The following is a 21,024-nucleotide window of genomic DNA, read 5'->3' as shown; positions in this document are numbered from 1 at the left end:
TACAATTAAGCTCTCGAAATGCCTTTAAATGATCTCACAACACACAAAAAACAAATATGCAAACATTACTTAAAGTTTAAGAGCACAAACACTTAACATACATACCTGAAAAGACTGGGGGAAATCAATCTTCTTCTTCTTCTTCTTCTTCTCCTTCTCCTTCTCCTTGTTCTTTTGAGTGCAATCCTGGTGTCACTTGGGTCACAATGCCAACAACATCCAATGTAGCGGTCGGGAGGTGTATTGCGCATTGAAACAGGGACTTTTTTTTTTTTGGCTCAGACGGACACTTCAGCGTGAGAAATCGGGTGTGTGGCATGAGAGCATGTGAAGCCAATCAAATGTGTGTGTCTCACGGCCGTGAGAGTTGGCAGCCCTGTCTGCCAGCTTGCTTCAGGCTCGGCAGTAGGGAGGAGACAGGGTGAACTCAGGATTTCTTAAAGAAAACCTGCCAGCGAGCAGGTTAGTTTCACACAGTCAGTTGCCATGGTGATTAACTCAGAGTTTGACTTACCTCTCTTTCGGGAACTGAAAACCCAGAGTTTCCCTCATTTCAGGGTTAACATACTCAGAGTTTTCACTAAACCCGCTTTCTGGAATACCCCTCAGATTGGCAGTGCCATATGTGGTTTGTTGTGATGACGTAAGTGGGCGGTGACAGGTTGCCGCGACCACACCGTTGGAATGGAGTGTGCTGCACCGGAGTAAACAATCCCACGTTTGTAGCCTCTATGGATATACCGGGGTCATAGGCCGAGGTTTATGATGGCCGGTAAGCATAGAGGCGGCTTGATGAAGTTGTTAAACATGAGAAGTTGCAAGGCGGAGTATTTCAACATACTCCCTCGGGAAGCTGGGAGGATGCTAGCGTTAGCACAACGCTAGTAGTAGTTGCAGACCAGCTGACAGAAGGCGATAACGTTATCAGCCGAGAGGCTCACCGCACCGGGACAGCAGGCTAGCAGTCCTGGAAACGACTCTCCGAGTGTACAGGACTGAGGAGAGATGGAGAAAATCCAGATTCAGATTCAGATTTTCTTTATTGTCATTGCAACAAGTGCAACGAAAGGTAAGGTGCAGGCCATTCAGTGCAAAAAAAAAAAGCAAATATATAAAAACTTTGTGAAAATAAAAACACAAAAAGACAAGATAAAATTACAATAAATAGGCACAGTCTAAAATTTATTGTAATTTTATCTGATGTTTGCTGCAGAAGATCGCCGATGGCCCGGGCAGGTAAGTTAGCGCCAAAGCGGTGGTGGCTAGGAGGGCTAGCTGGTTGACGCCGTCAGCCAGGCTGGATGGAGGACAGTAGTGAAGCTGTCCTAGTCAGCAGTCCAACAGCAAAGAACAGCCAGAGGGACACAAAGAGAGGCAGGACAGAGCAAAATGGGCTGGATTACAGAGTCCACTAACATAACGTTAATCCAAGAGCAGGAACTGATGCAGTAGCTACAGTGGCCGGTGCAGCGGTGTGGAGTAACGTTACACCGGGACAGGTAAGAGAACGGCGTTAACGTTTTGTCCATCAAGTAGCTCTCAGATGTTGCAAAAAGTGTCCAGACAGAAAAGCAGCAGACAGAAGCGACTGTAGCAAAAGGCATCCGTGTCTGTATCCAATAGATAAACACAAAAAAACACTTAGATTTTCGGACAGAGAAGCGGCTAACATAAAAGGCCAGCGTCCTCTCTTCTTCTTCTTCTTCTTCTTTTTCTTCTTCTTCTGTGGGTTTTTTGGCAGCGTAGATGCATCTTGGCGTATTACTGCCCTCCACCGGTTAGGAGCCTCATTGTCTTCTCAAAACCAACAGCACTCTATATTCTATATACAGCTCTGTGTCGTGCAGAAATTGTAAAACTGCTTCCGCTGTCCGCTGGTGGTTTTCATTCAGACCAAAGAAAGAATAAAAGGAAAAAGAACTCACTCCTAAGACTGTCAACAATTTATAAAGCAAGTCCCTTTGATCTCTGTATCAGACACACTCTAGAAAAACATGTCTCACAGTTTCAGGTGTTCCACATTCACACAGCCCAGACGGATGCTTTCCCACAATATACAGATACTGATTGAGCCCACAATGACCCAACCTTAACCTGCATATTTTGACAGAGTCTTTCCTTGTTTCTACAAAATAAGAAACCTGAGTCATAACATGGGGTAAAATGGAATAAAGGTGTCTCCCCTTAGTCTCCTTCTCCCACATGCCCTGCCATTCTTTAAGCACCCCCTCCTTGATTTTCCCTTTCAGCTCCTCTCCTCCTAGGGGTATAGACAGATCTATGTCTTCTTTATCTAAGGTACTCTTAGCTATAGAGTCCACTATTTCGTTCCCCTTAACTCCAGCATGACCTGGGACCCAGCAGAACTTAACTTCACAATTGACATTCTCAAGTCTATACAATACACACAGAATCTCACAGATAAGATCAGGCCACACTTTTGATTTACCTTCTCTTAAAGCTATAAGTGCAGCTGAGGAATCAGAACATATGAGCGCCCTTTCTGGCTTCATATTCTCGACCCACCACAGGGCCCAGAGAATAGCCAACAGTTCTGTCACACAGACAGAACTGCCATTTGTAACATGCAAGCCAGACCAAAGATCTAACTGTGCCACGTATACCCCAAACCCTGCCCTTCCGCTCGCTGGATCCCTGGACCCATCTGTGAAGATTTCTAAACGTGTTTCCAGTTCATTCATGAGATACATCTGAGCACATGCAGAGTACCCACTCTTGTCTGTCTCTTCTAAAAAGGTCAGGTTTACATCCCGCTCCTGAATTAACTAGTAGGCACTGGAACCCAGCTCTTATGAATAGAAATTATTGACTGTTCCAATCCTAGCTTGCCGGCCCACTGATTAACAGTATTAAAAAATGGTTGCCGTTTAGTCCCTCCTTCAGATTCCCATGACCCTAGTAGTATGCACTTAGCTGGACATGCTTGACCTGAGCAGCTTAATTTGACCCAGTACTGCAAACCTAGTTTAATTCTCCTTAGAGACAAGGGCATTTCCCCCATTTCCACAAGCAAAGCAGAGATCGGTGAGGTTCTAAAAGCCCCAGAGCAGAGTCTCAGTGCCCTGGCCTGAATCACATCTAATTTGTTAAGCACTGATTCGGAAGCTGATCCATAAATAAAACTCCCATAGTCAATAGCTGATTTTATCACTGCTTGATATATTAAGAACATGATCCCTCTGTCTGCCCCCCAGTCACATCCAGCCAAGCTTCTCATAATATTTATCACTTTTTTTACATTTCTCTACCACTTTAGATATGTGTGCTGCCCATGTCAGTCATTCATCAAACCAGACTCCAAGAAATATGAAAACTTTTACCTTCTCTAAAGGAGACCCATATATGGTCAGTCCATTATTAGGAAGCTTCCATTTAAGCCGGCCATAATAATGAGGTTCGTGAACAGAAAGCATAAAAATGCACTGATAAGACAAGGAAAGAAGCTGAAGGGGTCAGATGTTTATCTCAATGAGCACCTGACAAAAAGGAACAGGGACATCGCCAGAAGAGCTCGCTTCCTGAGGAAACAGAGGAAGATCCAATCTACTTGGACAGCTAACTGCAAAATCTACATAAAGCTGAACGGATCACCAGAGGAGGCCAAAGTGCTGGTCATCAGAGACATAGATGAATTGGACAAATACAACTGAGACCAAAAGAACAACATACAAGAACAGCACAAGGTAATGAATAACTAAAAAGAGTGACTACACATCACATACAATAATGACTAGCTCTGACAGATATCAGTCAACTCCAACTGGAGATAATGGAACAGCAACAAACATGGGCTATGGAATACGAAAAAATGGAATTAAAAACTTTTGAATACACAGACCACAAATTACAAGACATGGAGAACGAAATTGATCCTGAAAATAATTTGTACAACAGTCTACATAATCACTGTGAATATTATACTGAAGAGCAGTTTAACATGAATGTAAAAATGGATGGAGTAATATCAATAATTCACTTCAATAGTAGGAGCCTCAATACAAACTTTTCAAAGATACAGTATTACCTAAAACAACTGAAAAAGAAATTCACTGCAATAGCTATCTCGGAGACGTGGCTCAATGCGGAGCAAGCTGCAATAGTTGAGATTGAGGGATATGAGATGTTTTATATGAACAGGAACAAGAAAAAGGGTGGTGGAGTAGCTATATACATTGACAGAAGTTATAATAGTAAACTAGTTAGTAAAAAGTCGCTTAGTATTGACAACCTTATGGAATGTGTCACTGTGGAAATGGAGATGGAGAAAAATCAAAAAATATAATAATAAGTTGTGTATATAGAACGCCAGGATCATGTATTGATTCAGGGAAAATCTATTGGAGCTGTATACCGACATAAACAATAAGAAAATGTTTTTCGTCTGTGGGGACTTCAATATTGATTTGTTTAACCCACTTGAAAATAATCCAACTGCAGAATTCATAAACGCAATGTACAGTATAAGTCTATATCCCTCAATCACAAGACCTACTAGAATTACAACACACAGTGCTACACTGATTGATAACATATTTACCAATGTAATCGACAGAAAAATAGAAAGTGGGCTACTTATAAACGACATAAGCGACCATCTGCCAGTCTTCACAACTCTCCAGAGCTGTACCAGGACCAATAAAGACAGTAAGACTATCATAACAATTAGACACAAAACACAGGCGGCAATTAATTCTTTTAGAAATTATCTAACGAATCAGAACTGGAACAAAGATTATGTGGAAGATGTGGATGAAGCATATGAGTCATTCTTGTCCATAACAACTGCTCTGTATGAAAAGAACTGTCCTCTAGTAAAGAAAGTAGTAAAACAGAAATTTGCTGAAAAACCGTGGCTAACTAAGGGAATACAAAATGCATGTAAGAAGAAAAATCAATTATATAAAGAATTCTTAAAGAAAAGAACAATAGAAGCAGAGAACACCTATAAGACCTATAAAAACAAACTGACAAAAATCATGAGAAGCAGCAAAAGGGATTACTACAGTAAATTACTGGAGGAGAACAAGAATGATATCAAACAAACATGGAAGGTTCTGAACGAGATCATCAAAAATGGAACTGGAAAAACTGAATATCCAAATCATTTCCTGACAGAGAACAATGCACTCATCAGTGACATGAACTTAGTTGCAGATGGATTTAATGATTTTTTTGTTGGTGTTGGTCCTGGTCTGGCTAGAAAGATTGAAAGGAATGATTGTAGAGATGATGTTAAAAGTGATGACTTAATTGTAAATGAATCTATGTTTATAAAGGGAACAGATGAAAATGAAATCATTGAAATTGTGAAATTATTTAAGAGCAAGAAGTCAACAGATTGGAATGGTATTGATATGTCTATGATCAAAAACATCATTGAGTGTGTGGTGAAACCTTTGACACATATCTATAATCAATCCCTAAAGACTGGTATATTTCCTAAAAAAATGAAAATAGCAAAGGTCATACCAATATACAAGACTGGAAATAGACACAATCTCTCAAATTACAGACCTGTCTCCTTACTGCCACAATTTTCAAAAATACTCGAAAAACTCTTCTATAGCAGACTGAATGATTTCATCACAAAACATAATGTACTGTGTGATCAGCAATATGGATTTCGCACTAACAGAACAACTTCACTTGCATTAATGGAATTTGTTGAAGAAATAACAACTGCAATAGAGAAAAAAGAATATGCAATAGGAATATTTCTAGATCTCAAAAAAGCATTCGATACTGTCGACCATAACCTTTTATTAAAGAAAATACAGAGATATGGAGTCAGAGGGGTGGCACTTTCCTGGGTCAGCAGTTACCTGGAGAACAGGTATCAGTATGTGTAAATGAATAATGACTTTAAATCTCAACTTCAGAAGGTCACTTGTGGGGTTCCCCAGGGCTCAGTTTTGGGACCAATGTTATTTATCCTGTGCATAAACAGTATAAGTAAGGTTTCCAAATTATTAAAGACTGTTGTTTTTGCTGATGATACAAATCTACTCTGTTGTGGTACGAACTTGGAACAACTTTTGGATACAGTTGAGAGGGAACTGAAATCTTTAAAGCGATGGTTTGATTATAATAAATTAACACTGAACCTGAGTAAAACTAAATTTATAATTTTTGGAAATCGATCAACAAACTCCATAAGAAAACTCATGAGAAATAATGTTGAAATTGAAAGAGTGTCTGAAAACAAATTTCTTGGAATATTAATAGATAATAAATTGCACTGGAAGCCACATATAAACTACATCAAAACCAAAATATCAAAGTCAATTGCAATACTATTCAAAGTCAAAAATTTTTTGAATCAAACATCATTATACACCTTGTACTGCTCCTTTATTCTTCCATACATAAGCTACTGTGTGGAAGTGTGGGGAAACACATACAAAACAAACACAAATCCAATCTATATTCTTCAAAAAAGAGCCATAAGAATTGTAAATAAAACCACTTACAGAGAAACAACAAACCCACTCTTTATCAAATCAAAAGCTCTAAAATTTAAAGATCTAGTTGACTTCAAAACAGCTCAAATCATGTATAAAGCTATAAATAAATTATTACCTAACAGTATCCAAGAGTTGTTTCAAATGAGAGAAAATCAGCACGACCTGAGGGGAACCAGTATATTTAAGAAACAATTAGTGAGAACAAACGCAAAATATCACTGTATTACAGTTAAAGGAGTCACCTTGTGGAATAATTGTAACAAGGAACTGAAAGCATGTTCATCATTAAATAAGTTCAAACGAATGTTCAAAAACAATATACTGAAGGGATATATGATGGAACAGGACATGTAGGTTGTCCTGTTATTGAAGTATGTCTCATTCTGATTGCAATGTTATTTTCATGGATTGCTTGCTTGATTTGTTTGAGTTGTATGTTAACGAAGCAGAAAGCTTAAAAATTTAGGTTCAACATTAAGTTTAATGATAAAATATAGAAAGAAAAAAGGGGTAGGACTAGATAAGTTCACACTTCCTTCCTGCTCCTTTTCGGACGTGAAATATGCAAATATGTTTCCGAGTTGTATTTCTTTTTTTTTTTTTTTGTTCTTGTTTTCTTTGGTTTGTCTTTGTGACTTGCTGAATGGCTGACCTTTACTTTGACCTTTTTTCGTTTCTTTTAAACATGTCCGAATAAACATTATTCTATTCTATAAAACCAAAAATCATATATTTAGACTCTGATGCAGAGATCTTAAAGCCCCACGTATCTCACAACAGAGTCCAAGGCCTTTTGAACCTGCTTTAAAATAAACTTGACATTTCTACTTCTTTTCCAAATGGCCCCATCATCAGCAAATAGGGACTGCCCGAGCCCCCCTCCAATGTTTTTAACGATGTCATTAATCACAACAATAAAGAGGACTGGGCTGATGACACTTCCTTGTGGGGTACCATTTTCTATTTCCACTGTCTTAGAGCTTTTCCCCCCAACCCTTACTTGAATTGTTCTTTTCGTCAGAAAATCTTGGATCCAATTAAACATCCTACCTCTAACCCCGAGAGCGTCCTCTCACATCCGTGTCATTGACAAAAGTTTCTTCTTCTTCTTCTTTTGGTATGGCAGGCTTGACGCAGCATCGGCGTATTGCTGCCCCCTTCAGTTAGAAGTCATTATTTCCTTAGATCCTAAATCCTCTTGTACAAACCAGTGGAATGCAGAAATCCCACCAGTTTTTTTTTTTTTTTTTTTTTCTCGGTCTCCTTTGGCTAGAATGATTGACATATTAAATCTTGATTCCCCACTGTCCGACAGATCTCTATATAGTTTTCTCCTTTGCTCAGTGTATATGTTGCATTTTAAGATGACATGTTTGACTGTTTCCACCTCTCCACACTGACATTTCCCATCTGGATGTTTCTTGATTAGGGCCAGCCCACTCCTTAACCAGCAGTGTCCGAGTCTTAGCCACAATAACTTCACCTCATCCTTCCTTTTCCCCCCACTTGTTTTCGGTGCCCAGTGTGTGACCGATGGATGTATTGAGTAAAACTGTCTTTCTTTCTTCCCCCTATCCCACTCCTTCTGCCATGCTTTAATGATTTCCCCCTGGATTATTGAGTAAGCCTCCGTTATCCCAATATCAATATTTATTTGTACCTTTTCCTTCTGGAGTGCATTCTTTGCTATGTGATCTACTGCTTCATTCCCCTGTATTCCGACATGTGCTGGTACCCACATGAAACCCACACTGCATCCCAATTTATGAATTCTTATCACTATCATCATTATTTCTATTAACATGTCTGGTCTAGCCTTGGACTTACTGCTTTCTATAGACTGCAATGCTGACTGGGAGTCACTACAGATTACTGGAGTCTTTCCCTTTCAATTCATCTAACAGCATAGAGGATTGCAAATAACTCAGCTGTACTGAGGTTTGATCTGGAAGCCTCCACCCTTTCCTTTTAAGTTCCCATATAAACACTCCGAAAGCTGCTCTTCCTGTTGAGGGATCTTCAGAACCATCAGTATAGATACCCTATTTCCCCACACTTCCTTTTGATGTTCCAGAACTATTTTATGCATATCTACTCCCCGGTCTTTGATTTCATTTAGGATGCCCAGGTCTACTTCAAGATCAGGCCACAGCCACTGAGGAGTGTCAGGCCAGCAAATATTTGGTCCCACTTTTATGTTACCAATGCCTACCTCATCTGCTCTTTGCCTCATGGAGTTCACAGAACTTGACTCTCAGTGCTGTTCCATAAGACACTGAAGGTTTGGTCCATTTGCTTTTAATTTTGCCTAGTAATGCAATGCTAATTTTGTCCTCCTTAACCCAAGAGTTGTTTCACCTAGCTCAACCTGTGGAGCCGACACTGGAGTTGTCCTGACTGCTCCACTGCAAACTCTCAGAGCTTTAGCTTGTAGTATATCTAGCATAGCCAACACGGTTGGTGCTGCTGACCCATGTACTAGACATCCATAGTCAAGCACTGATCGAATCATGGCCCTATATACTGTCAAGAGGGTTGCCATTTCAGATAACCAGCTAGCGCCTGCCAAACACTGCATCACATTAATAACTTTTTCACATTTCCTTATTGTTTTTTCAATGTGTGTGCCATGTCAGTCTTTCATCAAACCATACTCCTAAAAATTTTAAACATTTCACTCTCTCTATGTTGGTGTTATACAAAGATAAAACACTGCTCGGGACCTTTCTTTTGAATCCAAATATTATATACTTTGATTTTTCTGTTGATATTTTAAAACCCCATTCATTTGCCCATTCAGTTACCCTATCTAGTGCTTTCTGTTTGTTCAAGGATATATGAAAGGTTTCTCCCCCTTTTCCAAATGGCCTGAAATTGCATAACATTCACCATGATGTTAAATAGCACTGGACTAATTACACTTGCCTGGGGAGTGCCATTTTCTACTTCATACACATCTGACATAACTGTGCCTACTCTTACTTGCATTGTTCTATCACATAAAAAGTTTTTAATCCAGTTAAACATTCTTCCTTTTGTTTCTGCTTTATAAAGCTTTATCATAAGTCCTTCTTTCCATAATGTGTCATATGCTCTTTCTATATCTAAGAAAACACTTACTACAAATTCTTTATTGGCTAGAGCCTTCTTTACATCTAGGTCTAATTTTAACACAGAGTCCATTGTCGATCTCCCCAACCTAAACCCACTTTGATGCGACTCAAAGTACCCTTTCTTTTCTAAAGTGTGCATCAGCCGATCTGTTACCATACGCTCCATTACTTCATTAGTTAGAGTTCTTACCTGGTTTTAGTATTGGGACTATTACTGAATTTTTCCATTCCTTGGGAAGGTTTCCTTCTTCCCATACTGTGTTAATTAATGCTAATATTTCTTCTTAAAACATGCGCCAGCATCTTATGTCAAGCCATCCTTCCCTGGGCTCAAATCTGATCCAGCTTTGATTGCTCTTTTCAACTCTTGCAGTGAGAAAAATAAATTTATGATTTCTGAATTATCGTTACTATACTGTAATTTTTCCTTCTCCCTGTTGATTATTTCAGTCCTTCTGATTTTGTTGTCTGCACAGACTTTCAGAGCTATGAACTTGTTGAAATTTTTTTACCAAGCATATTTGCCTTGTCTTTGTTATTTACTGCAACTTCACCGCTGTCATGTAGGACTGGAATATTTGTCTGCTTAAATGTTCCTGTCATTTTATGAATGAGTCCCCAAACCTGAGTCACACTTGTCTGAGGCCCTATTGTACTACAAAATTCTTGCCAGCTTTTCTTTTTTGCTTTTTTTAACTGCTCTTCTAGCCATTGCTCTTAACTTCTTGTATTAAATCGCTTATTGTTCAGTTGGATGTTTCCTGAGTTGTCTGTATGCCTTGTTACGCGCTCGAATTGCTACGTTACATTCTTCAGTCCACCAGGGAACTATTGTTCTTTTCCTTTTAGTATTCTTCATTGGTATTGTCTCTAAAGCTACTGTGTTTATCACCTGACATTGATTTAAACTACTCATCTACCCCTTTCTCGCTATTTACATTCCCCACTTTTCCTTGTAGCTTTTCTTCAAACTCGTCCCATTTTGCCCTTTTAAAATTAAACGAACTATGCTTTTCTTGTGGCTCCCTCACCAATATCCTACCAAATCTGCTCAAAATTAGTGTATGATCACTCCCCAGTGTGGATCCCTCCATTATATCCCATTCCCCCACTTGTGCTAATTGAGTTGAAGCCAGCATGATATCAATGCAAGATTGAGATTTCTTGTTAGTTCTAAACCAGGTTGGCCTGCCATCATTCATCACTACTAGGTTATCCTCACCTATAAAATCCTCCATTATCTGCCCATTAACATTACTATCCCTACTACTTTATTCCTGATATCCCCATCAGTCTTTCAGCAGCTGACACTACTTCTCGTGCTGCATCTGATTTCTTTTTGGCCACCATTATTATCTTCCAAGCTGCCTCTACCACAAACGTTAGAAAGGTCTTCTTGTTAACCACAATTGTGTCTTTTTGAGAAGCTTCCTCACTCTCATGTAACATAACCTGTTTACTAGCTCTTTGCCTCTGTACCTGCTCTATCGAAGGCTTTTTTTGACCCTCCACCCTTCTCACTGCTTCAGCATATGATATTTTGTCTTCCTGTCTTATTTTTTGAACCTTATCTGCTTTGATATACTCTGGGCATCCTCTAAATGAGACTGGGTGATCTCCTCTACAGTTAAAGCATTTCACAGGCTTTTCACCTTCTTTACCATCATGATCCTTCCCACATCGTCTACAGCTACATTGGCCTCTGCAAACTGCAGCGACATGGCCATATTTCTGGTATTTGAAACATCTCAAGGGGGCCCGCACATATGTCCTTACTAAATACATCATGTATCCTAGTGACACCCTGTTAGGCAGTTGTTCCTCATTTCACTGACACATTGTAAATTACTCCCTTACATCCAGTCCTGCTTTTTGGGGCAGACCCTTCAGCCACTTAGGTTCTTTATTTTTAAGGCTTTTGCTTGCTGCACTGATGATTTGCAAACTATCATTAGTGCTCCATTATTCAATGTGCTGGCGTGAAGAACATCCCCTATCTCTTTTTTAAGTGCTTTAGATAACTTTAAGGGGCTAACTCCTCCAAAGCTTCTAACCCCCCCTTTCTGTTTGAAAAACACCTTGTATGTTCTATCATCCTTCCCCTCCACTTTTCTTGCTTTCACTTGTTGGTTATCCATGTCACTGTCCTGTGAATTATATCCTCTCACCTTTTCTATCGCTTTCCTTTTCCTTGAGTTAATTACAGACTCCCACTCTTCCTCCTCCCCAGCCTCCATTACCCTGCCAGGTATTCCCCACCTGCAGTCACGAGCCAACCCTGACATTTCTCCTCCTAGGACTCTCCTCTATCGTTTCAGAGTGTACAATTTTAAAAGAAGTCAGCAAGAAATGTTCGAGGATATCGTTTTACTGGACCTATACAGGCCATTGGCCGATATTCTCTACTAATTTCTCCCAAACAAACAAAGTTTCGCGCTCTTTCTCCAAACAATCCCCAGCTCTTCTCTCTGTCATCCACCTCCCGAGCTCCAAAAGTCTCTTGGCTGACATCAGTCATTTTATCCTTGATATGTTCTTAAGGTGATAATTGGCTGACTTTGTAACTGTCTTAAGGTGGCTGTTGTAGTTCAGGTCTGAGTCCATGGCTACACCAAGATTTCTGGCGTGGTCTGTGGTTTTTAACATTGCTAACTGAAGCTGAGCACTGACTCTGGATCATTCCTTGGCTCAAAAAACTATTACCTCAGTTGTGTATGTTTAACATCCCTCCAGTCAGTGTTCACTGTGCTCCTGTAGCCATGCTCAATTAATCATATTTGCAGCCATGGCTGTAATTGGCCCTGACCCAGGGTAGTGTGACAGAGCAACATCGTAGCAGTATTTCTGTTTTCATTGACAGTCTGTCCTCAGTTCCGGTTATGGCGCGGTGCTGAGCAGACGTGTGTCAGAGCTCCTCCGTAAAGTTTTGAATTTTGGACAACCAAAGAACTTCAAATAACTTTCCACAGCAACTGTTCTTTTACCTGAAGTGAGGCGCAGCCCAAATGGCACCACAACCGGCAAAACAAAAATCTGCAAAAATGGACTTTACGCCACAACCTACACAGCTAGCTAACAGCACTGCTAACGTTAGCAAAGAAGATGCTAGCATGGCGGCTAGTCCGGATCAAATCCTCACCGCTATTCAAGCAATGAAGGAAGACTTTGCATCAAGACTTGACGGGTTGCTGAACGTGATACAGGGAGTAAGAAGTGAACTGAAAGTGGACACAGTGCGTGTTACAGAAGCTGAGGATAGAATTAGCACTAATCAAGACGACATTGCATCCCTGCAAGCCCAAATTGCAGATATGAATACGACCGGGGAGAAGTTGGTGCTTAAAATTGACGACTTTGAAAATCGCAGTCGTCGGTCAAACCTGCGTCTGGTGGGCCTTCCTGAAAGGACGGACGGGGCTGATATGTGCTCATTTCTGGAGAAGTGGCTGATTGATGTTCTTGGTGCAGACAACTTTCCCGGACCGCTGCTAATTGAGAGAGCACACAGAATTGGCAAAAACAACGAAAGCGACTGACAAACAGAGGCATGACCTAGGGTTGTGATAATGAAGTTTCTCAACTATGCGGATAAAACTCAGGTAATGAAGGCTGCCAGAAAAAATTGTCCGCTGTCTGTCTACAACCAGAGGATCATGTTTTTCCCTGACGTCTCTGCAGACCTTCTCAAGTGAAGGAAAAATCTTTGATCAAGTGAAGAAAGACCTGGCCTCCGTCTCCATACCGGAGCTGTGCTTCGGGATTATCCACCTGGCTAAACTCCTGGTTACCTTCCAGGGGAAACGCTACATCTTTGACACGCCCAGAGCAGCAGAGAAGTTTGTACAGGGACTACAGCCGGAAGCCTGTGGGTAAATGTAACACTAAACACTAACAATGTCTCAGTGGCACTGACGCAGCTTTGCAGTGGGCAGAAATGAACAATGACAGTTAACACTAACTATAATTTATGCCCCTATCCCTCTGCATGTCCCTGTTTACGTTTGGCCACAAGCTATACAGTGGTTTATAATTATGCTATATTATGCGCAAACTAAGACAAAGTTGTACTGATTGGTTGTCTTGGTTTATAATGTTACTGACTATTTTTGGAGGGCTTTGCTCTGTATGTTAGGCATGCTGTTCCTCTCTACGTTGACAAGGGTGGACTGGCGAAGCTCCATAATTGGGCCCAGTTCTGGGCACCTAGGGATCTGTTTACTGTGGGGTGGGTGGGTGTGTGGGGGAGGTGCACCCAGTTGTTATTCAAATGTTCCTTTTGTTACGTGTTATAGTTGTGCATCTCTACTATTGTATAATATCTTTCCTTTTTGCCATGGTTTTGTTTCTGTTAGCAGCCAATTTAAGTGCATCCAAGCTATCTTTACCAAAAATATATATTACAAGTATGACATCCATGAAATCCAGTTCACCTCCTGGAACGTAAGAGGGCTAAACAAACTGGTTAAATTAAAGCAAGTCATGAATAGGATCCAGCAATTAAAAATATCCAAAATATTCTTTCCCCAGGAGACTCATCTAACCTCTGAGGAGGTGGTTAGAGTGAAGAGGAGATGGCCTGGCCATGTGTTCTCAGCTGCTTTCAGCTCACATGCACGAGGGTAATCACCCTTATACATAAGTCGTTGCCCTTTCAGCTTATTAATGTCACCCAAGACAAACTTGGTAGATATCTTATCATTCAATATGAAATCCTCTCAGTCAGACTAAATCTGGTTAACGTGTATGGGACAAATACTGACAACTCCATATTTTTCAGACACCTCTTTCAATCACTAGTGACTCTGTCTGGACACCTTATCAGTGGTGGAGATTTTAATTGTGTACTCCTACCAGTGCTGGATAGATCTACTGGTATAGACACTTCACACTCTCAAGTTAGAAGAGAGTTACTTCAATGTATGAAAGATTTTAACTTGATAGATGTGTGGAGAAATAAATACCCAAACAAAAAAACTTTCTCCTGTTATTCCAGTACGTATCAGACCTTTTCTAGAATTGATTATTTTTTAGTCTCAGCCAATTTAGTATCTGAACTTGCAGGCTGTTGGTATGACAGCATTGTAATCTAAGATCATGCCTCAACTTCATTTCTTTTTAAACTGCCCAATATACTGCATCACTCTCCAAGATGGTGTCTCCAGACGAGTTGGCTGAGAGATCCAGAATTTATTGAATTTATTGGAACACAAATTGATTTGTTTTTCGAAAATAATACTGGTCAAACATCAGCAGCTGTGAGGTGGGAGGCCTTTAAAGCCTTCATAAGAGGCCAAATGATAAGTTTTACAAGCTTTAAGCACAAGTCTCAAAAATTGGAATTAGAACAGCTTGAACGCAGTAATAAAAGAACTGGAAACCCAGATTTATCAGAATCCTAATCAGCAGCAGATTACGGAGCTTCATAAACTGAGGGCAAAATATAATGTTTTATCTACTAGTAAGGCTACAAAAAGCTTGATGAGACTAAGGCAATCCTTTTACAAACATGGTGAAAAGGCCAGTAAGTTGTTGGCCTGGCGCAATGAAGTGATGCAAGCAGAGAGGGCAATAAACTCTATTCAAACAGACAATGGGGTGATAACTTATGATCCAAAAGAAATAAATAACACTTTTCTTCACTTTTACCACAGACTGTACAGTTCTAAATATTCAGAGGCAGCGCCTCGTCTACAAAAAATATTTTTGGATTCATTAGAATTTACTCCCTTAGATGAGGATTATTTAAATTTATCAGAGTTCAGTGTTGGGGCCCAATAATTATCTGAAGCTATAACCAATCTGAAAGGAGGTAAAACTCCCGGATCTGACATGATTCCAATTGAAGTATATAAAATATTTAAAACCAAGCTGATACCACCTCTGCTTGAGATGTACCAAGAATCATTTAATATTGGATCCCTTCCTCCCTCTCTCAATACAGCAACAATTACACTATTGTTGAAGCCCGGGAAGACACCAAATCAATGTGGATCCTACAGGCCTATATCGCTTATCAATCATGATCTCAAAATTCTATGTATAGTACTGGCTATGAAGTTAGAACCTATTTTACCTAAAATAGTTCATGCTGACCAAAATGGATTTATTCAAGGAAGACAGGGCTTCCACAACATAAGGAGAGTGCTCAACATTCTCTTTGAGAAATCTGGCCTCCCTCCATCCTGTCGTTAGACGCTGAAAAGGCCTTCGACAGGGTGGAGTGGTCGTACCTATTTGATGTTCTGCAAAGGTTTGGCATTGAGGGGAAATTTCTTAGTTGGATTCGCCTTCTCTACTCCAACCCACAAGCGAAAATCTTAATTAATGGCCTTCTATCAAACACTTTTAAACTCAATTGAGGGACGAGACAAGGCTGCCCTTTGTCTCCTTTGTTGTTCATCTTAGCCACTGAGCCATTGGCCATGGCTATTCGCAATCACAACAATATAACAGGAATAACAATTGGAGATTTTGAACACCGCATAGCCTTGTACGCCGATGATGTAATATTGTTTTGTTCCATCTTAAGACAAACCTTGCCCGCCCTACTTGATCTGATAGGCACTTTTGGTGTTTTTTTGGGTTATAAAATAAATAATAACAAATCTGTAATAATGTTTTTGGCAGAAAACGAGAGACGTAACCCTTCTGTCTCAACTCCATTTGCGGTATTGAGGGAGGGATTTACTTACCTAGGGATTAAAATAACGCCGACTATTGACAAAATTATCACGGCCAATTATAACCCCCTTACAGAGGGAGTTATACAGCTTATAAATAGGTGGACAAAACTACCAATATCCTTGACAGGACGCATTAACATCCTAAAAATGACAATTCTGCCTAAATACTTGTACTTCTTTCAATCGATCCCGCTTTCCCCACCTCTCTCTCTCTTTCAGTTGTTAAATAAAACATTTTCAAATTTCATCTGGAACAATAAACGACCGAGACTCAGGCTTTCTTTGTTATACTTACCATATGACAGAGGTGGTTTGAAATTACCCAATCTCAGATGGTATTTCATGGCAGCTCAGATTAGAGCTGCCATGTTTTATTTTGTAAATGACCACCCCCCAGCGTGAGTAACAATTGAATCCCAGTAAGTTTCAATCCCGTTGAACTTGTATATATAGTATTCAGCAATTAAGAAAAATTACAATATTAATTTGGCAGAATGTTTCAACATATATAGGAGAGACACAACAATTATCTCAGTTTTCACCAATCTTCAGTAACAATGACTTTGACCCAGGCAGAGCGGATCCAGGATTCAGACTCTGGTCCTCTAAAGGTATAGCTAAGGTGTCTGACCTATACAAGGAAAATACATTTATGTTATTTGAAGAACCACATACAAGATCTCCACAAAGCACTTTTTCAATTTTCTCCAACTACGGAGTTTTATAAGGTCTAGACAGAGTAATAGTTTGGAGCTTCCTCCTCTACCTACACTAGAAGACATCACTTTAAAGCACATAAAAAATAGGGGGCAAGTGACCATTTTGTATAATCTGCTTGTAAGCAAATGTAAAGAATCCTCAAATAATATCCTACAGGCCTGGAAGATGGATCTGACAGAGAATGTAACAGAGGAGGAATGGTCAGAGGCTTGCTCCCTAGTTCAAATGCAAACAGTGAACACAGATTCTAAATTATTACAATATAAATGGCTAAGTAGACAGTATATCACTCCAGCTAGGTTGCATCACTTTAACCCCAATATCCCTGACACATGCATCAAATGTAATCACCATAAGGGGACACTGTTTCATTATATGTGGGAATGCCCTCAGATAACTGGTTTTTGGAGGAAGGTCCTGGACCTAACTGGTCATATTATTGGAAGAAAGGTACCCTTTGATGCTAAACTATGTATTTTGAATATTTACCCAGATGATTTTGTCATCTCTAACAATGTGAGGGCCTTGTTGAATTTTTGTCTGCTTGAAGCTAAAACATGTATTGCTCGTGTTTGGAAGGAACAATCCATTTGTGGAATCTCTCAGTGGCTGAAAGAAATAACTTTTAACTTTGCTCTTGAAAAGATAAGTTATTTCTTCTAACCGCTTCATCCTCTTGAGGGTCGCGGTGGGGCTGGAGCCTATCCCAGCTGACATTGGGCGAGAGGCAGGGTACACCCTGGACAGGTCGCCAGACTATCGCAGGGCTGACACATAGAGACAGACAACAGAGAGACAGAGTTATCAATTAACCTAATCCCCAATCTGCATGTCTTTGGACTGTGAGAGGAAGCCGGAGTGCCCGGAGAGAGCCCACGCTGACACGGGGAGAACATGCAAACTCCGCACAGAAGGGCTCCCACACCCGGGATCAAACCGGGAACCCTCTTGCTGTGAGGCAACAGTGCTAACCACCACACCACTATGCTGCCCTACTGTTGTCCTTATTATTATTATTAATAATATTATTATTATACTATTTTATTTTATACCATAACCCTTACTGTTGTTCTTGTATCACTGTATGTTGAGATGGTTATTTGTAATCTATAATTTTTTCTCTTGAAAAAGCAATAAAGAAAGAAAAAAGAAAACACAGAAAAAAAAAACAGTCTGTCCCATCCCACTGTCCCATCAGTCTTTAGACATACAGAATAATTGTGATCCTCGCAGAGGTCAGTGTGTAGATACTGTTGTTTTTTGAGTTTTCTGCCTGTATTTTTCCTTGTTTCATGTATTCTTTGATGTTTAATGTGTTTCCTGTTTTATTTTGTCATGTCTGCTTTTACTTCCTGTCTTTGTGTGTTTTGTCAACTGTTTGATTGTCTTCCCCACCCTGATTAGTGTCACCTGTCCCTCACTAGTCTGCAGTCTACTTGCATGTTACACTTCCCTTATTAATAGGCTCGTTCGAGATGAGCCAGGCCTGCGCAGATTCGATCACTGCCAATCGCTGCACAATGCATGCCGGTTAGTTAGTCCGACTTCATCCCGACTTGCTCTGATGTATTACAAAAGTGGACAGGGATAAAATCATGAGTGCGAGGTGGCTGCAGTTTTTAGAGCCAGGCGCTGCAGTTGCTCTCCACTGACTGCACCGACTGGCTCTCACCTGATCTAACAGCTGATTGGTTTAGATGTTGACTCAACAATATGGCATTTTAGATAAACTTTTGATTTTTGTTGAATTTCAGATCAGGTTTTACTGCTAACAGAAAACATGCTGTGTGACTGATGGTGAAGTTTAGTTGTCAGAGACTTAATACAATTATTATAAACTATACAGAGTCTATTGTATACTAATATTAGCCTGATAAGCAACACAGAGACTTGTGGTCAGTGGGATGTGAGGATTCTTAAAACAACATCTACAGTGAAGCCTTGACTATATCTGACTGATCTTTAATGAAAGCTGTTGTCTTGTATTTTTTTCCTCTGAAAATATTAACCTTATTGTCAAACAATTTATTTAGCCGCTGTAGGCCTAGTTAGAGGGACAGGTCTGCTCTGCTGCAGCAAACTGATATGATGCTGATTTACATGAGAATTCATGTAAAATGGAGGTTGAACCATGAACATAAATTACAGATCACCTGTAAGGCATTTTAAGAAATTAATCTATCATAATGAAAACAATTGGAGACTGAGAACAAACTTATATATGGGTCTGACTATAATATATTATTATATATATATTTAATATATCAACATCATATCGGACAGGATGTGAGTGTTTCTGTGAATTCCTGTACAGACTGAAAGCTGCTGGAAACTCACAGGAAACTGTCCGACTTGACCACATCTTTTTGTCACTATCCCCTGCTGCAGCTGCCTGATCTCATTTACTTTCCAGGCGAGGCGCAATTCATCTCGAACGAGCCTAATGTCTTCTACTCATACCTGCCCAATTCCTCTGTTCTTTTTTCGGATCATTCATTTGTTCATGTCCACTTGTGCTTTCCCTCCATTCCTGTTTTTTCCTGCTGATTCTTCCTGCCTGTTTGCCTGCCTGCCTGCCTGGTCATCTTATTTGCCTGTAAACCTGATTTATTCAATGAAGGTACCTTTTCTGAATCCATCTGCAGGCTGTCCTGCATTAGGGTTTTCCCTGCCTGTGCTGCTTCAGTCAGCCACAACTGATATAGTGATGTGCTTTGTGGCAGTTGCAAATATACAGGAAGTCTTTTTCATATTTTGTCTGTTTCTTTTTTCCAGAATAAAGAAAGAGAGCGCATGAGGGAGCGAGAGAAGGCAGCAAGGGAGAGGGAGGCACGGTACAGCAATGGTCACCTCTTCACCTCACTGACAGTGTCAGGAACCACACTCTGTTCAGCATGCAACAAGAGTATTACTGCCAAGGAGGCACTAAGCTGTCCGAGTAAGTAACACAGTTACTGACCTTCTGAGTACTCAAGTAAAAACAAAGTTCATATAAGGGTGTCTGTCTACTGAGAAAATGTGTGTGTGTCTGTGTGTAAAATTACTTTGGTAGGCATGCAATGCGCTGCGCCTTAATAAACTGTCCTATGTTCGTCTAGGTTTCTGGTGCAGAAGTCAAAGAAATGCCACAATGTAGCAAAGGAAGACTGGCACACAGAACAAAAAAAGATTCAGACTTAAGTCTAGACTTCAAAAATCTCTATTTTGCAAGCTGTAGGGCAGACAGTAAAAAAAAGTGCAAATGTGCATAGAGTGCAAAAAAAAGCAAATGTTACAGTCCATGTAGGATTTTCCTCAGTGTTCATCCCATTCCTATAAATGTGGTGAACCAGTATGCATGCCTCATTCTGCACTATGGAAAGTCCAGCATGGACAGAAATGGTTGTACTTTTTGCACTCTGTGCACATTTGCACATTTTTTCACTGTCTTTGCAGCCCTGCAACATAGAAATAGAGATATTTGAAGTCCAGACTTCAGCCTGAATCTTTTTTTTCTTTCCTTTGCTACAATGTAAAATGGCTTTGCACACACACACAGACACAAACACATAGTGCTGGCAAGGTTACTTTTGAATAGATTGTAGGTTACTAGTTACCCTGGTAAATCTGTAATAAGTAATGTAGCTATTTAAATCACTTCAAAGTAATGTAACTTATTATATTTGATTACTTTTAGTTTGTTGAGGACATGTTTGTGTTTATGTCTTGTGTCTTTATTTTTCCAGCATGCAGTGTCACTATTCACAACCGCTGTCGAGACACTTTGCCAAACTGCACCAAAATGAAACAGAGGGTAAGACACATTCTGCACTACACATCTTCACAACACTATTCACTGGTAGATGTTATCAACGTGTTAAGAGTTTCCTCTATGTTTTATTATTTACACTATTTAGATAGTCATGATATTTTCCTTCTAAAGACCGCTTTGCACTGTGGTGAACATGGTGAAGTCTTTGGTCATCAGTTAAGTGGTTCTAGATTGCACAGTGACACGTCTTGTGAATAACTATTTGGAGCTTC

The 21,024-nt window shown here is 40.0% G+C and overlaps 1 protein-coding gene across 2 annotated transcripts in view; it reads left to right on the top strand.

Annotated features, from left to right (window-relative positions):
- LOC117251103 (rho guanine nucleotide exchange factor 2-like) overlaps positions 1–21,024 on the top strand; it is a 377,871-nt gene that overhangs the window by 118,610 nt on the left and 238,237 nt on the right. For both annotated transcript variants that reach the window (XM_078176114.1, XM_033617091.2), the window contains exons 2-3: positions 19,777–19,939; positions 20,727–20,794. In XM_078176114.1, coding sequence (XP_078032240.1) covers positions 19,777–19,939; positions 20,727–20,794 — 231 coding nt within the window. The remainder of the gene's footprint in view (positions 1–19,776; positions 19,940–20,726; positions 20,795–21,024) is intronic.

Source organism: Epinephelus lanceolatus, chromosome 16 (assembly GCF_041903045.1).
Source record: "Epinephelus lanceolatus isolate andai-2023 chromosome 16, ASM4190304v1, whole genome shotgun sequence".
Taxonomy (NCBI): domain Eukaryota; kingdom Metazoa; phylum Chordata; class Actinopteri; order Perciformes; family Serranidae; genus Epinephelus; species Epinephelus lanceolatus.
The sequence above is the reverse complement of the archived record's forward strand: the minus strand, read 5'-3'. Positions and strand labels throughout refer to the sequence as shown.